The sequence below is a fragment of the Babylonia areolata genome, chromosome 9, assembly GCF_041734735.1.
Source record: "Babylonia areolata isolate BAREFJ2019XMU chromosome 9, ASM4173473v1, whole genome shotgun sequence".
Classification (NCBI taxonomy): Eukaryota; Metazoa; Mollusca; class Gastropoda; order Neogastropoda; family Buccinidae; genus Babylonia; species Babylonia areolata.
The window spans coordinates 13760034-13785215 of NC_134884.1; the positions used below are offsets into that span (position 1 = coordinate 13760034).

The 25182-nt window shown below is 43.5% G+C and overlaps 1 protein-coding gene across 1 annotated transcript in view; it reads right to left on the bottom strand.

The window, feature by feature from the left end:
* Positions 1-7812: 7812 nt before the first annotated feature.
* Positions 7813-25182, bottom strand: part of LOC143285958 (sodium-coupled monocarboxylate transporter 1-like) — a 17980-nt gene continuing 610 nt past the window's right edge. The window contains 14 exon segments of the mRNA XM_076593408.1: positions 7813-7890; positions 10449-10540; positions 11608-11689; positions 11692-11708; positions 12245-12440; positions 14365-14522; positions 16237-16364; positions 17713-17801; positions 18666-18795; positions 19675-19815; positions 20294-20451; positions 21844-21911; positions 22897-22948; positions 23791-23856. Coding sequence (XP_076449523.1) covers positions 7813-7890; positions 10449-10540; positions 11608-11689; positions 11692-11708; positions 12245-12440; positions 14365-14522; positions 16237-16364; positions 17713-17801; positions 18666-18795; positions 19675-19815; positions 20294-20451; positions 21844-21911; positions 22897-22948; positions 23791-23856 — 1455 coding nt within the window.

The following is a 25182-nucleotide window of genomic DNA, read 5'->3' on the forward strand; positions in this document are numbered from 1 at the left end:
AACACAGGTGTTGACTTCATTGTCCACAAGACACTCTCAGAATCTCCATGATTTACCACTAACACTGGTCGTACCCTTATAAGTTGCCTATTCTTCAGATCTGTTTTCCAACAGCCCTTTTCTCTTCCAGCCCCATGACTGGACTAAGTCATGGTTCCAATTCATCTTTTGATCTAGAGAAAACAGAGGCAGGAGTAGGTCATTTTCCAAGAGCAAAAAATTCAAAGTCCCATTTCTCCACCACTGTTTAATACACCCAAGTGTACCTGGAAGAAATCTAAACAAATACCTATCTTTCACACACAGATCCTGGCTGACATATCAGTAATTAAAGATTCACTTCATGTTCATGTGACGGAACACAATCCCACTGGGGAAATGTGTTAGTCACAAAATCCAATACCAGGAACCAAGCATTCAACTAAGTCCGAAAAATAGATGCTGATTAGATACTTACAGCCCCCTGGTATTGTCTTGTCAGTCTGGTTCTTTTGGCTTCTTCTTCGCAAGGCAGAAAAGGACGAAACCCCTCTGCATATTGGTTTTATTCTCTCTCACCCATTCACTCAATGCAAATTATCTTACAACCCAGATCTTCCCAATTGGTTGAGGTTAATAGACCAGTCAGCCAGGTACACTACCAGGCCCTCCCACACTGGCTGTGGAGGAAACTAACAAATCTGGAACCAGCAGTGCTAGACTTTACACTTTTGATGCTTTCCCACGGAACCCACACTGCCAAGGAGAAGGGGAAGGAGGAGGGTGGGGAGGGGGGTGGAGGTGACGAAAATGGGAAGGGAAAGGGGAGGAAAGATCGCCCAGCCCTGATTCTGTTCTAAACAGTTTCAGTTTCAGTAGCTCAAGGAGGCGTCACTGCGTTCGGACAAATCCATATACGCTACACCACATCTGCCAAGCAGATGCCTGACCAGCAGCGTAACCCAACGCGCTTAGTCAGGCCTTGAGGGGGGAAAAAAAGGTGAATAAATGATATATAAGCAAATAGATGTAAAACATGAAGACACACATTCACATATACACCCACACATGCATAACAGATATGCACCGAACATGCAGTTTCACAGATATGAAAGCACAGTCAAATACATATAAACGTACATGCAGTGGGTTTTGAGTGTTCTAAACAGCTCATGATAAACACACCATATCATGCGGTGACCATTGAAGCAGATGCCATCCTGCCAGAGATCAACATGGATAGCACACACACATTACTGGTAGTGTCATGTGTGGTAAATATCAGAATCAGAGAGGAAGGGTCAACAAAGGAGAAAGCGGGTTTGATGTTGATGGAAAGGAAATGAAAAAGGGCAGGGGACTGTAAACATCTGTGGCCTGATATCCCAAGAGACATCACATTTAATCAGTATTTATATTCCACAATAACTTGCTTCCTCTGGACTCAGTGCTAGAGGGGGTGAGGAGGGAGAGGGGGTGTAAGCAGGGATAGATGCCAGGGAGGGGGGCCTGTAGGGGGTAAGAGGGGTGAAAAGGAGAGGGGGGGGGGCTTAGGATAAATGGGGTGCCATCCTATGAAGTATCAACGCCCATAATTTCTGGTCTTGCTATCTCGGCACTCTGTGGCCAAGGGTAAAGGGGATGGGGGAAGGGAGAGATGGTAGAAAAGGGGGGGTGGGGTTTACAGCCTGTCCGAGGAAGGAGTTCATTTTGTGTATTGGTAAGAAGAGAAGGGGGAAGGAAGGAGAGGAGGGGGGGATGGGAGTAGGAGGGGTCTGTCAGTAAGCAACGTGTTCTGCAAAATCTCTACCATTGGTGCCTGACACACTATAACACTGTTATATTTATATTTTTTGTATTCTCTAAACTTGGCACTTTGATCTGATATTCTGACCCAACAGCTAGAGCAGTCATTATTATCATTTTTTGTTCAAACATGATGACCAGCATGACCATGTACGCCTTTTACTATGGTTGTGACCCCCCTGCCCAGGGGACTCATCACCAAGGCAGTTCAGGTACTGCTGGCGCGCGCGCACATGCATGAACTTACACACATACACACACACACACGTGCGCACACACGTATTCACGAACGCACGCATGCACACACACACACACACACAAAAAAACACACCAAAACCAAAACAAAAACACACACACTTGTTTACAACTGCTGTGAGAAACATATGGTCGTGATTTTCTTATTATCTCTGTGTGTGTGTGTGTGTGTGTGTGTGTGTGTGTGTGTGTGTGTGTGATGTACTACAATAAACTTAAATCAATACCTCTCACCCCCTCTATATCCGGAGGGATGTATTTCTATTAGTATGGAGAATAAAAATGTCAAATGTCAACTGTCACGTGTCAACTGTCAAGTGTCTCTTCCCCTCCAACTCTCCCTTTCAAACTAATTTGTGTCACACAGATCGTGGTTGTTGACTCACTTGTGTAAACAAAGTGAGTCTATGTTTTAACCCGGTGTTCGGTTGTCTCTCTCTCTCTCTCTCTCTCTCTCTCTCTCTCTCTCTCTCTCTCTCTCTGTGTGTGTGTGTGTGTGTGTGTGTGTGTGTGTGTGTGTGTGTGTGTGTGTGTCCGTGTGTCTGTGTGTCTGTGTGTCTGTGTGTCCGTGGTAAACTTTAACATTGACATTTTCTCTGCAAATACTTTGTCAGTTGACACCAAATTAGGCATAAAAATAGGAAAAATTCAGTTCTTTCCAGTCATCTTGTTTAAAACAATATTGCACCTCTGGGATGGGCACAAAATTTTTTTAAAAAAGAAGCCTAATTATATGCAAACTGCATTTACTGTTATATTTATATTTTTTGTATTCTCTAAACTTGGCACTTTAACCTCTTATTCTGATACAACAACAAGAGGAGTCATTATTATCTTTTTTTGTTCAAACAGGAACTTCTTTTGCTAAGCAGGGAAGTTTTATTTATTTTGCAAACGTTTTGGTGCAGATAGTAAAAAAGGGAAATTACTCTGTAATGCTAGGGGACTTAATTTGCTTTAAACTGATCTTTCTCATCTTAAACATTACAATTTGAAATTATACTCAATACATAAAAAAGCTTGGATTTTTTTAAAAGTGTATCACAAGTGAGTCTTGAAGGCCTTGCCTCTCTTGTTAATTTTTGTAATGTGCTCAAAGGAGGCAAAAAAGTCATTTTAGCTGTAAGTAAGATGATTAGATTTGCAAATGTTGCCTAACTCTACTTTTGGAGTTAAAAAACATTTGTGTTTTCTCAACTTTTATGTGACATTGTTGTGTATTTGGAAATGTTTGTTCTGGGTGTGAAAAGATTATTTTGCAGTAATCCTCCACACTCCAATAGGAGTGAAAGGATGATTAAAACTTGAAACTTGTGTCCAGGTTAACGTTCACATGCGGGGTGTGCAGGGGGAAGGTGTGATCAATTATTATCTTAAAAAACAAAAAAGCAATGGAGCCGGCAGGGTTGTTGAAAACTGTCAGTCAACTAAAGTTCACACGTCACTGTCAACACATGCATGCAATACTCTCGTGGTACTGTGAATTGTAAAGTTTGAACTTGGCTTTAATCCTTTTCATCCCTCTTGGAGCAATTCTAAATGAACACGTTTACATCACCGACATGATTCATGAGTGTGTGTGTGTGTGTGTGTGTGTGTGTGTGTGTGTGTGTGTGTGTGTGTGAGTTTAAAAGTAGTGAGCGCGTCAATGTATTGTGTTGTGTTGTGCCAGTGTGTTGCGGTGCGCTCTTTCGTGTGTGCGCGCGCGCGCGCGGGTGTGTGTGTGTGTGTGTGTGTGTGCGAGAGAGAGAGTGTGTTTAAAAGTAGTGAGCGCGTCAGTGTATTGTGTTGTGTTGCGATACGCTCTTATGTGTGTGCGTGCGTGCGAGTGTGTGTGTGTGTGTGTGTGTGTGTGTGCGCGCGCGCGCGCGTGTGTGTGTGTGTGTGTGTGTGTGTGTGCGCGCGCGCGCTTGTATGGGTGAGGGGGTGGGGGGGAATCAACAATTAATGTTCTTTCTAATACATATGAAACTGAACTGATACGATTTTATATGCATTGATCATAAACGTGCAAATAAAACAGGCAGAAAGTAGGGCACTGACAGATATAAAGGACTGTGCAGATATTACAATGTGGGCGTCAGCGGTGGTGACCAATGTGGCAAAATACAGTTCAGCAAAACAACTATGGGAGTGTGCCGATGTGATTAAATAATATCTATCAAGGTGTCGACGTGCGCTTTAGTGGCTGGATATTGTCTGTTTACATCTTGAAACAACTTTTCAACATTTCAAAATACTTTCAGATAGCAGTATATAATCGTTAAGAAATGATCTTAGACCAAAGTACTTTCGTCTTTACGGTAATTTCGTCTTTGGGTTATGACTTTCTGCTATCTACTTAGATAACGTGCTAATCACTCGACAAATCACTGACCATTATCTGCTCTTGAAATCCCGCACTATAAAACGTGAAATACGGGATGTGTGTTTTATATTCCATTGTAAAACCTACTCAACAAATTGAAATCACCGAGAACGTAATCCAGTCCTTTTATTCAGTTTCAGCCATTGTTATTGATGATGCGGCGGTTGTCGGCCGGAACAACTGGACGTGTTTATGTAAGTTGTCAGTTTCCTTGTGAAGCCTTCATGTCATGTACGAAACATGAGTGGACAGCTGTGAGAGTGGTGTTTCCTTTTATGTATATTAATTTGATCATAAAAAAATAACAATAATGCCTTTCAGCATATCCTTGGTAGGGAGATGTTTTTCAGCATGTTATTGGTGGGCAGAAATCGCCGTGTGTGTGTGTGAGTGTGTGCGTGGGTGTGTGTGTGTGTGTGTGTGTGTGTGTGTGTGTGTGTGTGTGTGCCAGTGTGTGTGTAAAAGAGAGAGAAAGACAGACAGACAGACAGCCAGCGAAACACACACACACACACACAGAGACAGACAGACAGACAGAGACAGAGAGCCGGAGAGAGAGAGAAAGAGGGAGGCAGACACAGAGAGAGAGAAAGGGAGAGAGAGAGAGGAAGTCTTTATATGTCCTTAAGAAGGAAACGAAGGAGCACGCACAACATTTTATTTTATTTTATTTTCGTTTCGTACCCAGCCATCAAGGGAAAATACAACAAAAAGATCATATACCGTGACAAATATACAGAAAGGAAAGTAATACAAAGTGATGGTCAAAATAAGGTAGTACTGTGAACAAAGCAACACAAACTGGCAGGAAAAATAGTGCAATACTTTAAAACAGTCCGAGTAAACTTTGCGCAACACACACACACACACACACACACACACACACACACACACACACACACACATATATATATATATATATATATATATAGAGAGAGAGAGAGAGAGAGAGAGAGAGAGAGAGAGAGAACGACGATTTTAGAAACAAGAAGAATCAAACATGACAACACGTTAATAAAACCTACTTTTGCCATGTGCACCAAATTGCACCATGTACAACTCTTTACTCGGAACACAACAAAAACAATCTGATGAGTGCCCAGATAATTTTCTTTATGTATGTTGGCATATAAATTTCGTTAAAAACTAGTTAGCTGCTCAAGCACACATATTGGTAGAAATAATATATCCACTGGCAAGTTCATTAAGATGCAGACCCTCCAAGTATTTGTCACAAACATAATCATTTTGAGATGGAAGCAAAACAAAACAAAACAAACAAACATAAATAACAACTGTTTGACCAAAGCAAAGACGATCCTTGATTTCAATTTACGGTGTTTCAAGTGTTTTGGTCTGTTTTGGGCTCTAATTCCGCTCTTGCTTTATCTCCGAGTTTGACTGGAAATTCAAACGGAGCGTCTAGTCATTCGGACGAGACTATAAGCCGAGGTCCCGTGTGCAGCACACATTTGGTGTACTGAAAAAGAACACATGGCAACGAGAGTGTTGTCTCTGGCAACATTCTGTAGAAGAAATCCACTCTGACAGGTACATGAATATACATGCATGCACTCAAGGCCTGACAAAGCGCGTTGGGTTATGCTGCTGGTCAGGCATCTTTCAGATGTGGGGTAGCGTATGTGGGTTTGTCCGAACACAGTGACGCCTCCTTGAGAAACGGAAACTGTTTTGTATACAAAAGAGCCTTTAAAATGCAACAGACTGTGAACACGCAGTTGTATTGAATTTGCGTCCAGCAGGCATTTGCTCATTTCTTCTTTTCGCGCCGTTTCAGTGGTGAGACACCAACTCCGTTCGCCTCGAATCCTCCGTAGTGCAAAGCCGGTCCTGGGCTCGTCTGACGCAGTCCACAGGGAACTATCAACGTCAGACTGTCACGAATCTACACAGCAGAGGAGACCCTGCACCGGCTCCTGCTGAATCATTTCGTTGTTGTTCGATCAGTAAACCTGGATCTTGTTCCCATTCAAGATACGCAGGGCATCACGCTCCTGCGCATGTGTGGTCGTAACGGTTTTGGTTCTGAAACATTTTAAAAATAAAAATGTGTTCTTACACCCCACCCCCCACCCCCTCACCCGCTTCCTTATTTTTGCCCTATTAACCCCTTCACCCTCCCACTGCCAACGATCACCGCTGATTTATTACAAATCATATGCGGACGGTATGATCATTTCGCTGTTCCCAGTGAAGCTGGAGCGAACTGAAAAGCCACAGAAAAGCCGTAATGAAACAATATGCATTAAGATGGTGAGTAGAGTAAATCATGAAACCAGCAACAATAACACCACCAGTTTCAGTTTAAATGAGGCGACACGGCATGTGGACTGATCATGCGTGCAATACCACGCCAGCATTTGAAAACAACATCATGTTTGACCTCCGCATCAGCCCAACGTGATAAGCATGTTTTGTGAGGAAAACTGGGAAAATCAAATCGATGATTTAAAGCCACCTGCTACAAACAGCATAGCTCCTTCGTTGTTGTGTTGTTTGTCCGAGGATAGAAAGGTTTCAGAACCTTTGGAAAAGACAAGTCCAACCCTGATCCAACTGAGCTAGCTAGGAGTCTCCCACAAAAGTGGAGAGAGGAAAAGGAATTTTGTTTAATGTCCCGTCACACACATCGGAGACTGAAGACATTTTGTTAAAGTATTTATGAATACATTTGAGTATTATCGGTTGGAACGGGTGGGAGATGTGAATGAATGGAAGGTTGGGGGAAACTGGGCAAATGAGGGTGAAATGAGGGTGAAATTTGAAAAAAAAAAATCTAAATATAATTACAGGAAATTACTTAAAGGACTTCGTAAAAGAGAAGTGGTTAAACTGACAAGAGAAACAACTGATAATGAATGCAAAAAGTCAAAAACAGTTCTCAGTCACTTGTGAAGACACACTTTCGTGTATATAAGGCTTCATCAAGCTACAGTCAACAATTATATGCTCACACACACACACACACACACACACACACACACACAGATATATATATATATATATATATATATATATATATATATATATATATATATATACGCAAAAGTGTTCTTTTGTTTTTAAAGAATATAAAATATTCTCTCTCTCTCTCTCTCTCTCTCTCTCTATATATATATATATATATATATATATATATATTGTTAACAATCCAAACCTGATCCAAAAAGCACTTATGCATACTCACTCTTTCACACACGTGCATGCATGAACACCTAATAACATTTTCTCACTTTGGCAGTGGTTGTTATCCTTCATAAAGATAAGCTGAGGTCATATCTGTAAAGAGAATGCAGTAACACACACACACACACACACACACACACACACACACACAGAGAGAGAGAGAGAGAGAGAGAGAGAGAGAGAGAGAGAATATCTGCTCATAACAGTCTTGTCTCCTGGAAGCTGGGGTCCTCCATATTCCTTGTGTCCTCCGGCATCTGTGGCTCGTCAGACTGCTGTAAAAACAGCGGTTGATTTTTTTTCTTACAGAGAAGGTTCTTTCTATATGGATACATTTCACATTCAGTTTGGTACAACACATCATTGTAATACATTTATGCAAGGTTTCATTTAAAGTATAAACATCAAAGGAGTAACGAAAAAATAGATAAACAATTAATTGAATACGCAGACAGACAGATAAATAGAGATATACACACATATACACATATACATTTACACACATACATACGGACACACACACATATACATATAGATGCAGATATGTATTTATATATCATACATACACCCTTATACACATATTCACATACATAAGTGAATTAACAGCAAGCATTATCATTGACATCATAAAAACGAAGAATCATATTCTAGTGCATGTCTGTTCAAAAGCTCCACCTCAAACGCCCCCTTTTCATTTGAATATACAAAATGGTGATTTCTATTTAACAATAACAATCATCATCATGATGAGAGAATAAGAATAAGAATAAGAGTAACTTTATTATCTCCAACTGGAGAAATTTGGTCAGGTGCATTATCACAACATAGACAAGTAAACAACATGGGGACCATCACTGTAAAAGTCAACAACAGCTTTTACGAATATTACGAAGACACAAATGTAAAAAAAAATATCACACACCGTTTCATACATACATCCACACACTGCAGGTAATAAATGGTATTCTTAATGTAAAAACAGAAAGAATTAAGAAACATTATTTGAATATAATTATAAGCATAGCCTACTATATTGCACATTGATTATAATAGACAGACAAGATAAGAATAAAGATAAATTGCGGAAAACCACAACCAGACAATCAGCACACACCCGCACCCCCCCACCCCCCCACCCACCCTACACACGCGGTTTACTTGATTAAACAAGAGTAATAAACATATGTTCTCAAACAAAAGCATTTCACATATTCGCTTTTAAAACATTCCAATTAATTATTACATCGTAATTATTAACAGAAATATATTTAGAATATGGACGTTAGCTTTAGACATATTCCATTGTACATTCATTCTGTATATTGCACATTATTCATCCTATGTATTGCACATTAATAATAAACAATTGTCACGTTTTTAACCTCAGTAAACACACACACACACACACACACACACACACACACACACACACAGAGACAGAGAGAGAGAGAGAGAGAGAGAGAGAGAGAGTTCTCAAGAATTTAAAAGGTGGATTGAACGTGGAATAAAAGTCATCAGAGCTCTGGATTTCAACTTAAAAGTTCTGTAGCGTCGTCCTGATGGCAATAGCTCATAATACTTTGCTAAAATATGGGTGTCGTCAGTTGCTTTCTGCCTGCTTTTTTTAACCACTCGACTTTCATACAGCTCTTGCATACTAGCTTGTTTCACTCCCACAATTTTACTGCATACACTCATGACATCGTTCAAAACACCTTACTCCTCACTCCCAAACTTCCATACCAGCACATAAATGAAACTGTGAGCACGGACTCGATACAACATTTGAAGAATAGTTGAATTTATACCAACATTTCTAAGCTTCTGTAAACAAAAAAATCTAGATTGACATTTCTTATGAATGGAATCAACATTTCTGTCAAAAGTCAGCTTATTGTCTAAGATGGTCCCTAAATATCTATATTCATTGACCCTCTCCACTGTTTCACCATCAATAACAAGGTTAGCTACAGGCAAGGGGTCTTTCCGAAAATCTATTAAAGGATAATAATCCAAATAATAATGATAATAATATTAAAAATACCATTTATTTTCAGTCTAATATCATCATCTTAGACGAACAGACTATGAATAAATAAACGAAAATGTTCAAAAGCTGAACACATTTTCAATTCTATCTATGAGGGCAAAGCACACCACCATCATGCCAAATACAAATTTTGCTTCAGCCAAAATATTTGGGTAACCAGGTAGCCAGCACACATGTTCATATTTGGGACAGGTTTGACGATACATTGAAAGTGTTTCGACAGCAATACAAGATTTGGTGTTTTCTCTTCTCATAAAGTTTATTCAAAGGCCTGTCAACGTTTTCCCCTTGTCCCAGGGGTGGTGGGGTGGGGTGGGTGGAGCAGTGGAAATGTTGATCCACTGAAGACGTGACAAGACTCAGTGCCAAGACAGAGAGGTAGGGAGAGATCGAGCCCTCTGTGTGTGTGTGTGTGTGTGTGTGTGTGTGTGTGTGTGTGTGTGTGTGTGTGTGTGTGTGTGTGTGTGTGTGTGTGTGTGTGTGTGTAACAGTGTTGGTGGCAAAGTAAAAAGAGTGAAAAAAGTGAAAAGGAAATGAAAGCACGACAAAGAAAGAACGCTAAAATACGAAGAAATGTCTGATGAAATAATACTTTGATAAATGCACCAATATGCGCGCACGGAAGTGAATCTACCTTCTCCCCTCTTTCTCCAGTCTCTCCCATTCATTCTCTCTCTCTCTCTCTCTCTCTCTCTCTCTCTCTCTCTCTCTCTCTCTCTCTCTCTCTTTCCCCTCACACACACACACACACACACACACACACACACACACACACACACTCACCACAAAGCTGACCTTGCCACTTCCTGAAGACTTGAAGTACCCAAGAATGTCGATGTACGTTCTCCGATCAAGCTGCCGGTTTTTATTAAACCCTGTAAAATATTGCTGAATGATGTGAAACCTTTCCCCACTCTATTTTAACACTTTTTGGTTTGGTGTTACCACAGCTAATCTTATACCAGCATTCTCCCGTTTCTTCATTATTCTGTGACTTGTTATCTTTGCTTACTAGGTGTATTTATATTTCTAATACTAAACGTATACATTTTTCTCCTCCGATTCTTATTTGTAAACAGAATCTGTTGAATGATCCACCGTGTGTGTGTGTGTGTGTGTGTGTGTGTGTGTGTGTGTGTGTGTGTGTGTGTGTGTGTGTGTGTGTGTGTGTGTGTGTGTGTTCTTCTTCTTAGGATCCAAACTTGGTAGGATACTAGGTATGAGTGATACCTTTGAATCCACCAGCTTTATGATGAAATGGTAGGCACGCTGAGAGGTCAAAGGCCAATGTGATTATTTGGCAAAATAGATATAAAGCTCGACAGAAGCGTTGACTTACATCCAATCCTCATTGTGACTTATCATTGGAACAGCGTGATCCTTAAAAAAAACTCATGGTCACAAAATGACAAATGAATACAACAGGAAAAAGTTTTATGTGCAAGAGAGAATAGGTCCTGTACACAATCTTCAAGTCCATCAAATTCATTACAATGAGTGGTCATGGTAAGAATAAAACCCGAGGAAAGGGTCAAGGCCAGCGTTCATAGTTCAATGTCACAACATGGCATGTTAGAACTTAAGTTTTTCATTCAGTTTTCATTTGACGTGGTTTTGTGGTTTGTTTTGGCCAGAATGCAAATACTCTGTAAATATAAAAGTTAAATAAACGTCGTCAAGATCACATCAACATGTCTGTCCTTTTGCCAAATGATCTACTTTGCAGTGTTGGCTGTTATTCTCCTCTTTTTCTTTTCAACGATTCCTTTGTTGGATGAAGTGGGCATCAACAGTGAGTCATGAAGGCCTTATCTCTCTTGGTTTGTTGTTGTTGTTTCAATCTTGACAGTAGCCAAATCAGAGACCTTCGCGAATAAATGAATGCGGAACCCAAACAAAACGCCTTCAGAAAGACGAGACAGGACAAACGCTGGGTTCCCACCTGTCACGGCAGAGACGCTGACACCGACGATCACAGTGATAATGACAGCCAGCAAGGCGTAATACTGGTAAGACAGGCGATACCAGTGATCCAGAAATCCGCTGTGAACACACACACACATACACGCACGCACACACACGCACGCACGCACACACACACACACACACACGCACACACACACACACACACACACACACACACACACACACACAACCTTGTCATAAACTAGTGTCATATTGATAACGTCATTTTGTTTCTGACAAACGCCCGTTTCTCTTTTTTCTTCAACCTAAACAGTCTGTTTGTTTTTCTTCTTCAGCCTCACCCCTCTCTCTCTCTCTCTCTCTGTCTGTCTGTCTCGTGTTGTGTGTGTGTGTGTGTGTGTGTGTGTGTGTGTTAGCTGGTTGGCTTTTTTCCCCCTTCCTTTCTTTCGTTCTTCCTTTGGGGCACGGGGTTGGTTGGCGGGTGTGCGTGTCCGGTTTTTGTTTTGTTGTTGTTGTTTTCCTTTTATTTCCCAAAGGGCTGAAACCAAGGGAAATAAGCAGCTGTGTTTATTCCACTACCCCCGCAATGACCCCTTGAAAATAAAATTAGTTTTCTTTCCAAGATTACCTTTCAGAACCGGAAGTCGTTTCACCTGCCGACGCCGGAAGCGTGACGTTTTCATAGACGCTCAGGGATGTACCAAGGCCACCTTGGCTGGTGAGGTTGCAGAGAGCGGTGGTCAGGGCAGGGATGGAGGGTATGGAGGGTTTGGCTGGGGGGTTGATGATGGCCCCCATGCCGGTCCACAGGGACACCGCGATACTGCACAGCCAGCCTGATCCCGCCCCCTGCGCCAGGGAATGGCGTCATGTCATGTCATGTCATGTCATGTCATGGAAAGCTATGTCATCAATAGTTTCTCCATTGCAATGGGAGATCATTTACAGCTCAGTCTTTTGTGAAGGACTATAACTCTCAAACTAGGAGGCAAAATTGCACTGGCTCTTTGTGCTGCAGCCTTGGGGGCTAGTTGACCTTTGGGAACCACCCCAACGCCGACTGTCCTCAAAACCTCTTGGCCGAAAGAGTGGGGATGTAACCTGGGCAAGACACTGCATTACAATCAAATTCTAGCCCACATAGTCGGGACAGCAGTTACCTCTTCTGCTGTTCAGATGGTATCAGTATCAGTAGCTCATGGAGGCGTCACTGCGTTCGGACAAATCCATACACGCTACACCAAGCAGATGCCTGACCAGCAGCGTAACTCAACGCGCTAAGTCAGGCCTTGAAATTAAAAAAAAGGGAAAAAAGAAAGAAAAAGTAAATGAATATATATATATATATATATATATATATATATATATATATATATATTTTTTTTTTTTTTTTTTTTTTTTTTTTTTTTTAGAAAAAAAGTTCCGATGGTCATAGTCGAACACGGCTGACAATCATACATGTCATGGAATATAATGTAAGCGCCAGTCCAAGAGCGAACAGGGGTCCTCTCAAATCACCCCTGTCACCATCATCTATATCATTCTCCTCCCTCCTCAAGGTCCTACTCAAGAACTGAGGCAGAGGTCCTCCATACACCCCCACCCCCCATCATCACTGTCATCATCATCATCATCTGCATCCTCCTCCTCCTCACGGACCTACTCAGGAGCTGACACGGGGGATGAGGACGCCCGGGAGCACCGATCCCCCTGCACCCACCCCCCCCCCCCCCCCCCCCCCCCCCACCCTGCCCCCTCCCCACACCCCCTAAATCATCACCATCATCATGATCATTGCCGTCATCATCAGGATCCTCCTCCTCCTTATCATCATCAACATCAACATCATCATCAACGTCATCACTATCATTATCAATATCATTCTCTTCTTCCTGATGGACCTACCCAGGAACTGACACAGTGGAGGAGGACGCACAGGATCACCAGCGAATTCAGGTGTCCTCCGAAATCATCATCATACCCATCACCATCATCTTCATCATTGCCATCACCACCACCGTGATTGATGAATACATATACTTATATAGCGCCTATCCTCGTCGGAGACCAAGATCTAAGCGCTTAACAAACATGGGGTCATTTGCAAAACAGGCTGCCTACCTGGGTTGAGCTGACTGACGGCTGCCACTGGGCGCTCATCATTCGTTTCTGTGTCATTCGATCAGATTTCAGGTACGTACACATACACACTCATACAGACATGTAACATTTTACGTGTATGACACATGGGAAGAGGAGGAAGAGGACGCCCAGGAGCATCAGCCCAGGCAGAGGTCTTTTCATCATCATCATCATCATCATCACCGTCATCACCATCATCACCATATCATCATCATCACCGTCATCACCATCATCACCATCATCATCATCACCGTCATCAGCATCACCATCATCATCATCATCACCATCACCATAATCACCGTCATCACCACCATCATCATCACCACCGTCATCATCATCATCACCATCACCACCATCACTATCATTATCACCATCACTATCATCATCACCACCATCACCACAATCACCATCACCATCATCATCACCACCATCACCATCATCACCACCATCACCATCATCATCATCATCATCACCATAATCACCATATCATCACCACCGCGACCACCACCATCACCATCACCACCATCACCACCACCACCATCACTATCATCATCACCGTCATCACCACCACCACCACCATCACCATCACCATCACCACCATCATCATCCTCATCCTTCTCGCGGACCCTACCCAAGAGTTGACGCAGGGGAAGAGGACCCCCAAGACCATGAGCCCCAGCAGGGGTCCGGCCAGCATGCCGATGAAGCTGAGGCCGATCTGCAGCACTGTCTGGCCGGCCAGTCCGGCCAGGTAGGCCAGGCCGATCGTCACCAGGCCGAACACCACCGCTGGGGACATGAGGAAGGGAAAGGATGGAAAGGATGGAAGAAAGAGAGGGGGGAAGGAAGGGGGAAGGGAAAGAAGGAAGGAAGGGAGAGAGGAAGGGGGAAGGAAAGAAGAGAAGAACAGAGGAGAAGAGGGAGGAAGGGAAAGCGGAGAAAGGGAGGGAGGGAGAGAGGAAGGAAGGGAGGAATGAAGAAAGGAAGAGAAGGTCGGAGGGGAGGAGGGAGGAAGGGAATGAGGGAGCGGAGAAAGGGAGAGAGGAAGGAAGGGTGAAGGGATGGAGGAAGGAAGGAGGAAGGAAGAAAGGAAGAGAAAGGTGGAGGAGAGGAGGAAGGGAATGAGGGAGAAGAGAAAGGAAGGGAGAGAATGGGGGAGCGGAGAAAGGAAGAGAGGGAGAAAAGAAGGAAGATTGGGAGAGAAGGATGGAGGAGAAGAGGGAGGAAGGGAATGAGAGAGCGGATAAAAATGGAATGAAAGAATGAAAGGGAGGAGAAAGCAAAGGGGAACGGACGGAAGAAAGGATGGAAGGAAAAAAATAGGAAGGCAGGAAGGAACGAAGGAAATGAAGTAAGAAAGGAAGGAAGGGAGGAAGGGGGGAAGGTAGGGTAGAAGGGGGAGGGAGAAGGAAGTAACTCGTGAAAGCAACGCGTAAGCAGTAGTCGTGAGTCAAGCGTTCATGATTGTAGTTTACACAGTTCTGACGACTGAGTAGTGTTCTGGTGATGTTGTGGTTGAAGGGGGGGTTGACAGTCCAGTTCATAAACGTTTTCAAGCTTTCGCTTCCTTGCGTTGCCATTCTGATTTGGATGGGCCTTGTGTAATGTCTGTGAACATGCGAATTTAGTGTTTCGTGCATGCGGGTCATATGATGCACGTTGAAATTACCACGTTCACAGCATGCGCGTATGCGCCCCTTCCCAAAGTGGTCCTCCTCTGTTTCACACACACACACACGCACGCGCGCGCACACTGAAAAGGTTTAAGACCACTCGTTGAGTGGGAGTTCAAGACTAAGGGGACAAACGGGAACAAACAACAGCAACAATAACAACGACGATAACAAACACACGGTCAACATAACCAGGGGCAGAAAGATGCAAAGCGAGATGTGAACAACACGAAAATGATGGCTGATTTCACATATCAAAATTCAGTATGTTCCTTTTCACACACACACACACACACCCACACACCCACACACCACACACACACACACACACACAAACACACACACACACACACACACACACACACACACACTACTCCCCTCATCCCCTCCCTCACAAACCAACACAAGCAACAACATACACAAAACAGAATGTCTTTGCCTGCACACGAACAAACAACAACAAAACAAACAAATAACAAAAAACAATTAAAAAAAAAAACCCTCACAAACGCCATAACCAGAAAAAAGAAAGATGCAAAAAAACAAAAAAATTTAAAAAAAGGAGATAAAGAACAGGAGAGTTTTACCCAACAGAATAACAATGACAAACAATCAGACTCTCTGTCTCAACCCCCCCCCCTCCAACCCCCCGACCCCCACCCCACCAACAGCACACAACAACAACAACACGACAACAAACACACACTCATCACAGCCACCAACAGCACACACAACAACAACACGACAACAAACACACACTCATCACAGCCACCAACAGAAACGTAGGAACGAGAGACGACGAAAGGACAGCCTGACGATCTACTATGTACCTGACACAATAGTGATGATAGACTTGAAGCGCTCTGACTCTGTGCCTTTACCCACTTTCTTTACACACGGCCGAAAAAAGTCCTCCAGTGCTACTGCTGCCAGTGAATTGACTCCTGAGGACACAGTGCTGAAAGAAAGAGAAAAGTGTAATATATATATATATATATATATATATATATATATATATATATATATATATATATCAAACAGAAAAGGAAATACCCATTAATGTGGAGTGATGGCCATGTGGAGTGATGGCCTAGAGGTAACACGTCCGCCTAGGAAGCGAGAGAATCTGAGCGCGCTGGTTCGAATCACGGCTCAGCCGCTGATATTTTCTCCTCCTCCACTAGACCATGAGTGGTGGTCTGGACGCTAGTCATTCGGATGAGACGATAAACCGAGGTCCCGTGTGCAGCATGCACTTAGCGCACGTAAAAGAACCCACGGCAACCAAAGGGTTGTTTCTGGCAAAATTCTGTAGAAAAATCCACTTCGAAAGGAAAAACAAATACAACTGCACGCAGAAAAAAAACAAAAAAATGGGTGGCGCTGTATTATAGCGACGCGCTCTCCCTGGGGAGAGCAGCCCGAATTTCACACAGAGAAATCTGTTGTGATAAAAAGAAATACACTTAGTTGCACATGCGCTTACCAACCAACGAACCAATAAACATATCTAAAAAAAAGAGAAAAAGAGAAAGTGAACATTCCTACCAACCAATAAACTAACCAATGAACCAACCAACTGGTCGACCGACGATCCACCCAACTAACCGACCATTCAGCCAACCAACCGACCTCCAAAGCAGCCAACCTACCATCCAACCATCCACCCACCCACCTATCCACCCAACAAGCTCTCAACTCGTTGTCCTTGACGGAAGCGAGTAGTTTGCGCACCCGGTTTCCAATGCTAGGTTCCTGGGTGCGATTCCTGGCTGCGTGTGACACTGGTGCCTGAACCCGGTTATGATTTAACTTCGTGCACATGTAACTGGGCAATGAAAACACACACATTAAAGATCGTGTGACCCATGTCAGTGTTCCAAGGGATAGGAGAACACGAACATACCCAGCACGCACAAACTTGAAATAGTAGTACGGCTGCCAAAACGTTTTAATGACACACGGTCTTACACCTAAAAGCCTGCTCGTAGATGCGAGTGAAAGAGGGAAATGCACACCATGAACAGATTAAAAAACAAAACAAAAAACAAACAAACAAAAAAACAACGAAAAAGCACACAGCCAACCTTCACTGTCCTACCAACCTACCAACCATCAATCTACCTCCACACCCACACATACAACCATCCAACCTACCAACCATCAATCTACCTCCACACCCACACATACAACCATCCAACCTACCAACCATCAATCTACCTCCACACCCACACACACAACCATCCAACCAACCAGCCAGCCATCCTGCCAGCTAACACAGCCAATCAGTGTAAGACAGCACTGACCTTAGAGAGGCGCTGAAGACGCAGGCCACGAAGAGGCCAGGAAGACCTGGCCAGTCTCCTAAGATCTGGATCACGAAGAATGGAACCAGCTGCAAGCAACAATACCGCTGCATTTTATTTAGCACTTTCCTGTAGCCTGTATGGAGAAACAGACCTGAATGGAGATACAGAGCCCATACAGGAGATAGGCCTACAGACCTGAATGGAGATACAGAGCCCATACAGGAGATAGGCCTACAGACCTGAATGGAGATACAGAGCCCATACAGGAGATAGGCCTACAGACCTGAATGGAGATACAGAGCCCATACAGGAGATAGGCCTACAGACCTGAATGGACATGGAGATACAGAGCCTGTAAACGGCCAAATGTCGTCGACTCCATACTGGTTTGCACACCTGTTCATTAGTCTTGATGAGTATGTGTACCTACCGAAATGAGTGAATGGGGTGTGGGGGGGGGGGAGGGAAAGGGGTGGTGGAGAGAAAAACAACAGCAACAACAACAAAACAAAAACAACCACGATCTGTGTGACACAAATTAGTTTGAAATGGAGAGTTGGAGGGGAAGAGACACTTGACAGTTGACACGTGACAGTTGACATTTGACATTTTTATTTTCCATAATAATAGGAATACATCCCTCCCGACATAGAGGGGGTGAGGGGTACTGATTTAAGTTTATTGTAGTACATATCACACACACACACACACACACACACACACACACACACACACACACACACACACACACAGATAATAAGAAAATCACGACCATATGTTTCTCACAGCAGTTGTAAGCAAGTGTGTGTGTTTGTGTGTGTGTGTGTGTGTGCGTGTGTGTGTGTGTGTGTGCGTGCGTGCGTGCGTTCGTGAGTATGTGTGTGTGCGCGCGCACGTGTGTGTGTTTGTATGTGTGTGAGTTCATGCATGTGCGCGCGCGCCAGCAGTACCTGATCTGCCTTGGTGATGAGTCCCCTGGGCAGGGGGTCACAACCATAGTAAAAGGCGTACATGGTCATGCCGGTCATCATGGACAGGGCCAGAAACAGCTCCAGCATGGGGAGGGATAGCATGATGGCCCTGAACGTCACACAGGGTGGGGGTGGTGGGGGTGGGGTGGGGGGGACTGGAATAATGCGTTGTGACGACGACAACAATAACAACAATGATGATAGTAAGGTTGATGATGATGATGATGGTAATAGTAACAACAACACCAACAACAACAATAATAATAATCATAATGATGATTATGATGATGAATTGTTATCATCATTGTTATTATTATTGTTGTTATCATCATTATTATCATTGTTGTTGTTATTATTATAATTATAATCATCATCATCATCATCATCATCATCATCATCATCATCATCGTTGTTGTTTTCTTCCTTGTCAAAGAAATCATGAGAGTGAGAGTATAAGTCGCCTAACAGCACTTTTTGGCACAAGAGTCTCTCTCTCTCTCTCTCTCTCTCTCTCTCTCTCTCTCTCACACACACACACACACACACAGAGTGAACATGTAGTTCAGTTGCTTGTTATTTCCCTTTATTTTTAGTTTTTCTTTTTTCTTTTCGTTGCTTGCTTATATAAGCTGAATCATCCCCCTTGGCACTACAGCTGTAAAACGCTATTTGCACAAAATATACTAAAATAAAATGAAATAAAATAAAATAAAATAAATAAATAAAAAATAAATGTCATTGTCTAACACACACACACACACACACACACACACACACACACACACACACACAAGCCCCACCCTACTCTCCCATACACACACAATGCACGCGGACACGCCCATAGACTGTGAGACGGAGACACAGAGACAGAGAGAGACAAGGAGAGGGAGGGTGTGTGTGTGCAGAAGCAGAGGAGAGAGAGGGAAAAAAACAACAAGAACAACAACAAAACCGGAAAACACCGTCAACAGACAGTAGGACTGCTCACCATCTGGCGGAAGTGACGCTACGCATGCTGATGAAACGTTGCAACATGGCCTGATTGGCGGAGTACACGGACAGCGTCCACGCGGTTCCACCAATGAACAGCGACCAAAATGTGTGACGTACAAAAGGATCTGGGTTCAGGCTGTAACATTGCAAAAGAAATACCTTTTCTTTCCTTCTTTTTTAAGGGGGCGGGGGGGGGGGGGGGAGGGGGGTTGGCAGTGATTAGGGGTGTGGGGGTGGAAGGATGGTGAGAGGTGGAAGGGAGGGTTGTTTTGTTGTTTTTTTCCTTTTAGATAACATGACGAAGAGAACACAAAGTGATCACACATGCAGGCAAACCCGACTGTTATTCAAAGAAAAAAGAAGAGTTCCTGTCATCTGAAAAAACTGGGGGACGCTCGCTAAACCTCCGTGCACACACCCCGCTCGTGCGCATGAGAGAGAGAGAGAGAGAGAGAGAGAGAGAGAGAGAGAGAGAGAGCAACCACAACCACCACCCACAACAAAAACATGAAGAAAAAGAAACACTTTAGCATAAGCAAAAACAAAAACAGAAAGAAAGAGAGAAAGAAAATTAAAAACAAATTTTAAAAAATCACCAAAGGAAGACAACTCACTCGAGCTCCCAGGAGAACCGCCTTCCCTCCAAGGCCCTCTCCATCACCACTGCCCAGCCCCCCACCCTCTGCGTGCTGCGGATCACCATGACGACGAAGCCGACAAAGATGAACACCACCTGGAAGCTGTCCGTCCATATGACGGCTTTGATGCCCCCCTGTGAGGACAGAGAGGGAGGGCAGAGAGACACACAGGGAGAACGCAAGAATCTTGTATGGGCCGTTGCAACTGATCGTACTGACAATGGAGTGAACAAGTAGTGGCTAGTATGTATGAGATATTACAAATTGACATAAATTTACAGTTGGGCCAACAGCGAAGTGAGAGCTGTGTTATCAATGGTTTATCCAATGCAACTGGAAATGATTTCAAATCAGATATAGATTGGGTCACGCGCGCTCACATTCGCGCGAGGTCGCGAGCACCAAGCCGCAAACATCCGTATCCATCCCCACCCTCCCCTCCCCCTAGTTCACACACACACACACACACACACACACACACACACACTCGCGGGCGCGGAGAGAGAGAGAAAGAGAGAGCAAAACTTGCAGCCAGGGTTTGGGTCACTCTCTTCTTCTTCCTCTTCTTATGTTTCATGGGCTGCAACCCCCATTTTCACACGTCCTTAGAAGTAGGCTTTTATGTATGTGACTGTTTTCGCCCTGCTATGTTGGCAGCAATATTCAGTTTTCGGAGGTGTGTATGCTTGGTATGCTTTTGTTCTCACTGACATGAATTACCGGATCTTTAATGTGTGTATATTGATAAATTGCACGCGTAAATGCAAACTGGGTGTTTGCAATCTGTTGACCTGGGAGATCGGAACAATATCCACTGTTAACCCAGCAGATGTGTTACCGGGAATCGATCCCAGGGCCTTCAGATTGAAATTCCAACCGCTTTTAACCGTTCAGCTATTCTGCTTCTGTCGCTCTAAGCTTGACATTCAAAAGCGAAAGCTAATGGATCCTTAAATTCATTTCTGCTCCCCCTGTCTGTCTGTCTCTCCCCTCCCTCCTCACTACTCTGCTTATATTGAACGTCTCTAACGTACTTGCATGCGAACGCCTTTGCGCAAGAATATCAGAACCGAAATTCACAGTAGCAGCAACAACAAACCCTACATCTGAACCTTTGGTTTCAACGATGGTGGAAGGAAATGGGGATAATGGTGGTTCCATTTAGGTCTGCGTGGGACTACATGACGAGTCTGTAACTTTTGCTTCGTTTTATAATATATCCCGACGTCAAACAGGCTCGAGAGTTACTGACTGACACTTGCAGTGTTGGTCAGGGAATGTGACCAGAACTCCCTAAGACAAGTGAATGATACTCGACTGTGTGATCCCATTCTTCCTATTTGAGCCCTTAGCTGTGGGAAGGAGCCAGTCACAAGCCGAACAATCCTTCCGATATAATGTCTCTGACAGGGTTTGAACCAACGCACGTGCACCCTTGACGTCGGACGCTAACCACCTTGACACGGCCGCTGCTGATGTGCGAATTATTGTTTAAACGATAAGTGTATCAGTGCAGATTCACTCACCAAAGCAGTATAGATGGTGCAGACTAACCCTGTGGTCAGGATTGAGATTTCCAATGAGAGTCCAGTCACTGAAACAGAACTGAAAATGTACAATCATAACGGAAAAAGTGAATAAACCTATAATATGAATACAAATGAACGATACAGTAAATGAACGAATGAAACGATTTGAATTGACGACACGAATTGAAAACAGGTAAGCAAATAAATAAATAAAGGAACACGCAAGAAACAAAACAAATAAGCAAGCAAACGAAACAAACCAAACAAGTAAACCCCAAACAACATGAAAGTGTTCTCGGCTTAAGGTCTGGGAGAGAGAAGTGAGCGCATCCGCAGGGATGAAAATTGTGGAGTCAGAGTTTTTGGAGTGGTGAAGAAGGAGAGGGCAAGATGTATTTTTGTCTTGTTTGGGGGAGGGGGTGGGTCGGGGCCGGGCTGTTTAATTTTCTGTACTCCTGCTCCGCTCATGTCGAGTAGGACTCCATGCTCATCATTGTGCGCCACCAGAATGACGCGAGCTGTGAGGTATGAGAATGATCACCAAATGAGTCAGGCTACGTTCACACGAAGCCCAGCTAGTTGCCGTCAGCCTGACACATCATGTCTTGACGACATGAGCAAACTGAACCTGAAGTTAACACACTTCAGTCAGACACGGCCAGTTGCTGTCAGCTACGAATGTTTTAGGATTCATGCTGCCAGTATTATTGAAAAATTCTGTCCTTTGGAACAACCACCCGTCTCATCTGTGTGCTTGCATCAAATCAAAAAGCTAACACGGCTGGAGACGGCAGGTTGCCAACGTGAACAATTTACCGCCGGAATACATGATGAGAAAGTGCAAAGTAACGTGCGCACAGTTCTCGGCTTGGTGCTGTCCACTGCTGACAAAAAAGGTAGCCTTAGGTACGCACTGACTGGCACAGCAGCTGGCTCCAACACTCAGCCGTAATTCTTTCGTGTCACCCTCTCACATGGCAGAACTACGATCAGATTTCAACTTACAGGTTGGTCTCGTTTTATCTGTCGGGAAATAGGCAGATTTCTTACCTTGACTCAGAGCCAGAGCTGGGGCGTACATGACGACAGCCATATAGAACATCTGCACGTGCACACCGTTTTAGATTTATCATGAAGTGTCTGCCTTTTTTGGCGTGATAAGTGAGATTAGTGTGTGTGTGTGTGTGTGTGTGTGTGTACGATTTTACATCAGATAACAATATTGATGATTAAATACGTGCTCATACACGTAAGCGTGAGCGCACGCGCGCACACACACACACATACACGCGCGCGAGAGAGAGTGCGTATCAGATGGAGAGGGAGAGAGATAACGATTTTTTATTCAGAAAAGCCAAAGCCCCTTATTTTCGGGAGTAACACTGAAGGAGGATATATAGAATGAATCTAACCTCACAAAAATAACTAAGAAAAATGTTCAACAACATTCACGACGTAACATTTCGTAATCTCTTCGATACTTCAATACACATGGCTGACTCATGTCTTGACGACATGAGCAAATTGAACCTAAAGTTAAATGGATCTTTATGATATTTTGGTTGAATCAGTTTTTTTGTTTGAGGTCACTCAAGGCAGGGCAACGTAAAACAAAATGTAGCTCATCTTCCTTACCCAGGTTACAAAAACGTGTATACACAGGTTCACTTAAATTACTGTATCTGAAACAATGAGTAGCAATATTAGGAATACAAAATCTAAATTCTGTAAATGCACATTCTATACATGTATCCGTTCAATACCAACTCAATGTATGGTTCAATAACATGCAATGTTTTAAAAAGTCTAAACTGTCAGATGCAAACGAGTGACAGACAGACAGAAATACACAGAGAGAGAGACAGACGGATAGACAGAATAACAGAGACAGACACAGACAGACAGACAGAAGACAGACAGTGGAAGCAGGAACACAGACTTTACCATGTACAGAATGAAAGTTATGGATCCACAGATTCGCACTGTCCTGTTGAAGCGAAACTCAAGGTACTGGAACAGTAACATTTCTCTGTATTAGGACTTCTGTGTTTGCTGAAAACCATGGATGATAGTTATCCTCACGAATCAAATAACAGTGGGGAAAAAACACAGACTGATATTTGTTTAACTATCGTAAAATCAGCGGTCGTCTCTCTGGGTATCTGATGATAACTTCCCTATAGAGCTGCATGGTGAGGGGTGGGGTGGGGGTCAGTGACACTGACAGTAATCAATACATACAGATCGGCATCGGAAAAAAAATCGTTCAATTACTCGTCCCCTCCCCCAATACCATCATCTCAACCTTTCCTGGCCCGTGTCAAATATTCTGGCACTCAAGAGTTTAAAAACAAAAACAATCACACAAACAAACAAACAAAAACCCCGAGGAAGCTTGACAAATGACAGGCTCTGCAAACTTTTTCTATTCCGTCTTCTTCTTCTGCGATCGAGGGCTGCGGACTTCCAAGTTTACTCGTATATATGAGGTTTTTTATGTGCATGACCGCTTTTACCCTGTCATGAAGGCAGCTATATTCCGTTTTGTGGGATAATAATAATAACCATCATCATCAATATCATCACAATGAACATTTGTATAGCACCCTTTCTCTCAAAGAGCTCATGGCACTTTACAAGAAAGAAAACGTTACGAATCACATGAACCATTTACTGATGACCACTCCCCCCGGTTTCTCTCTCTCTCTCTCTCTCTCTCTCTCTCTCTCTCTCTTGTGGACAACCTGTAAGAAGAGATTTACAGCAGTTGATTCATAAGAGCACAAAAGCAACAATATAGTTTTCGTTATTTCAACAGAAAGGTACTAACGACCAGAGTTAATCCGACGAAGTTCACAACTGACTCTGCGTATCAGACTGAACCCCTGAGCGTGCACACCGAGGTTTGAGTCAAGAATGATTCCGAAGTTCCTCGCTGATCTAGAAAAGTGAACTGTGTGGGCATCACCAGCCACAGGAAAGGCAGGGAAAGAGACACGTGTGGACATTCTTAGAGAGGAAACGATCAGCTTTGGAATACGGGACATTTAACGTGCGCAACTGAACTTCTGCATACGTGTACAAAAGAAGAGGTTTAAGGCGCTAGCGCTCAGGCCGGCACGTCTGCTGTCCTGGGAGATCGGGAAAAATCTCCACATTTAACCCACGTGACACGGATTCGAATACAGGAAAGTCATTGCTTTTGAAAGTCCAACGCTTTAACCGCTCGGCTGACGGGCGCAATAGCCGAGTGGTTATAGTGTTGGACTTTCAGTCTGAGGATCCTGGGTTCGAATCTCGGTAACGGCGCCTGGTGGGTAAAGGGTGGAGATTTTT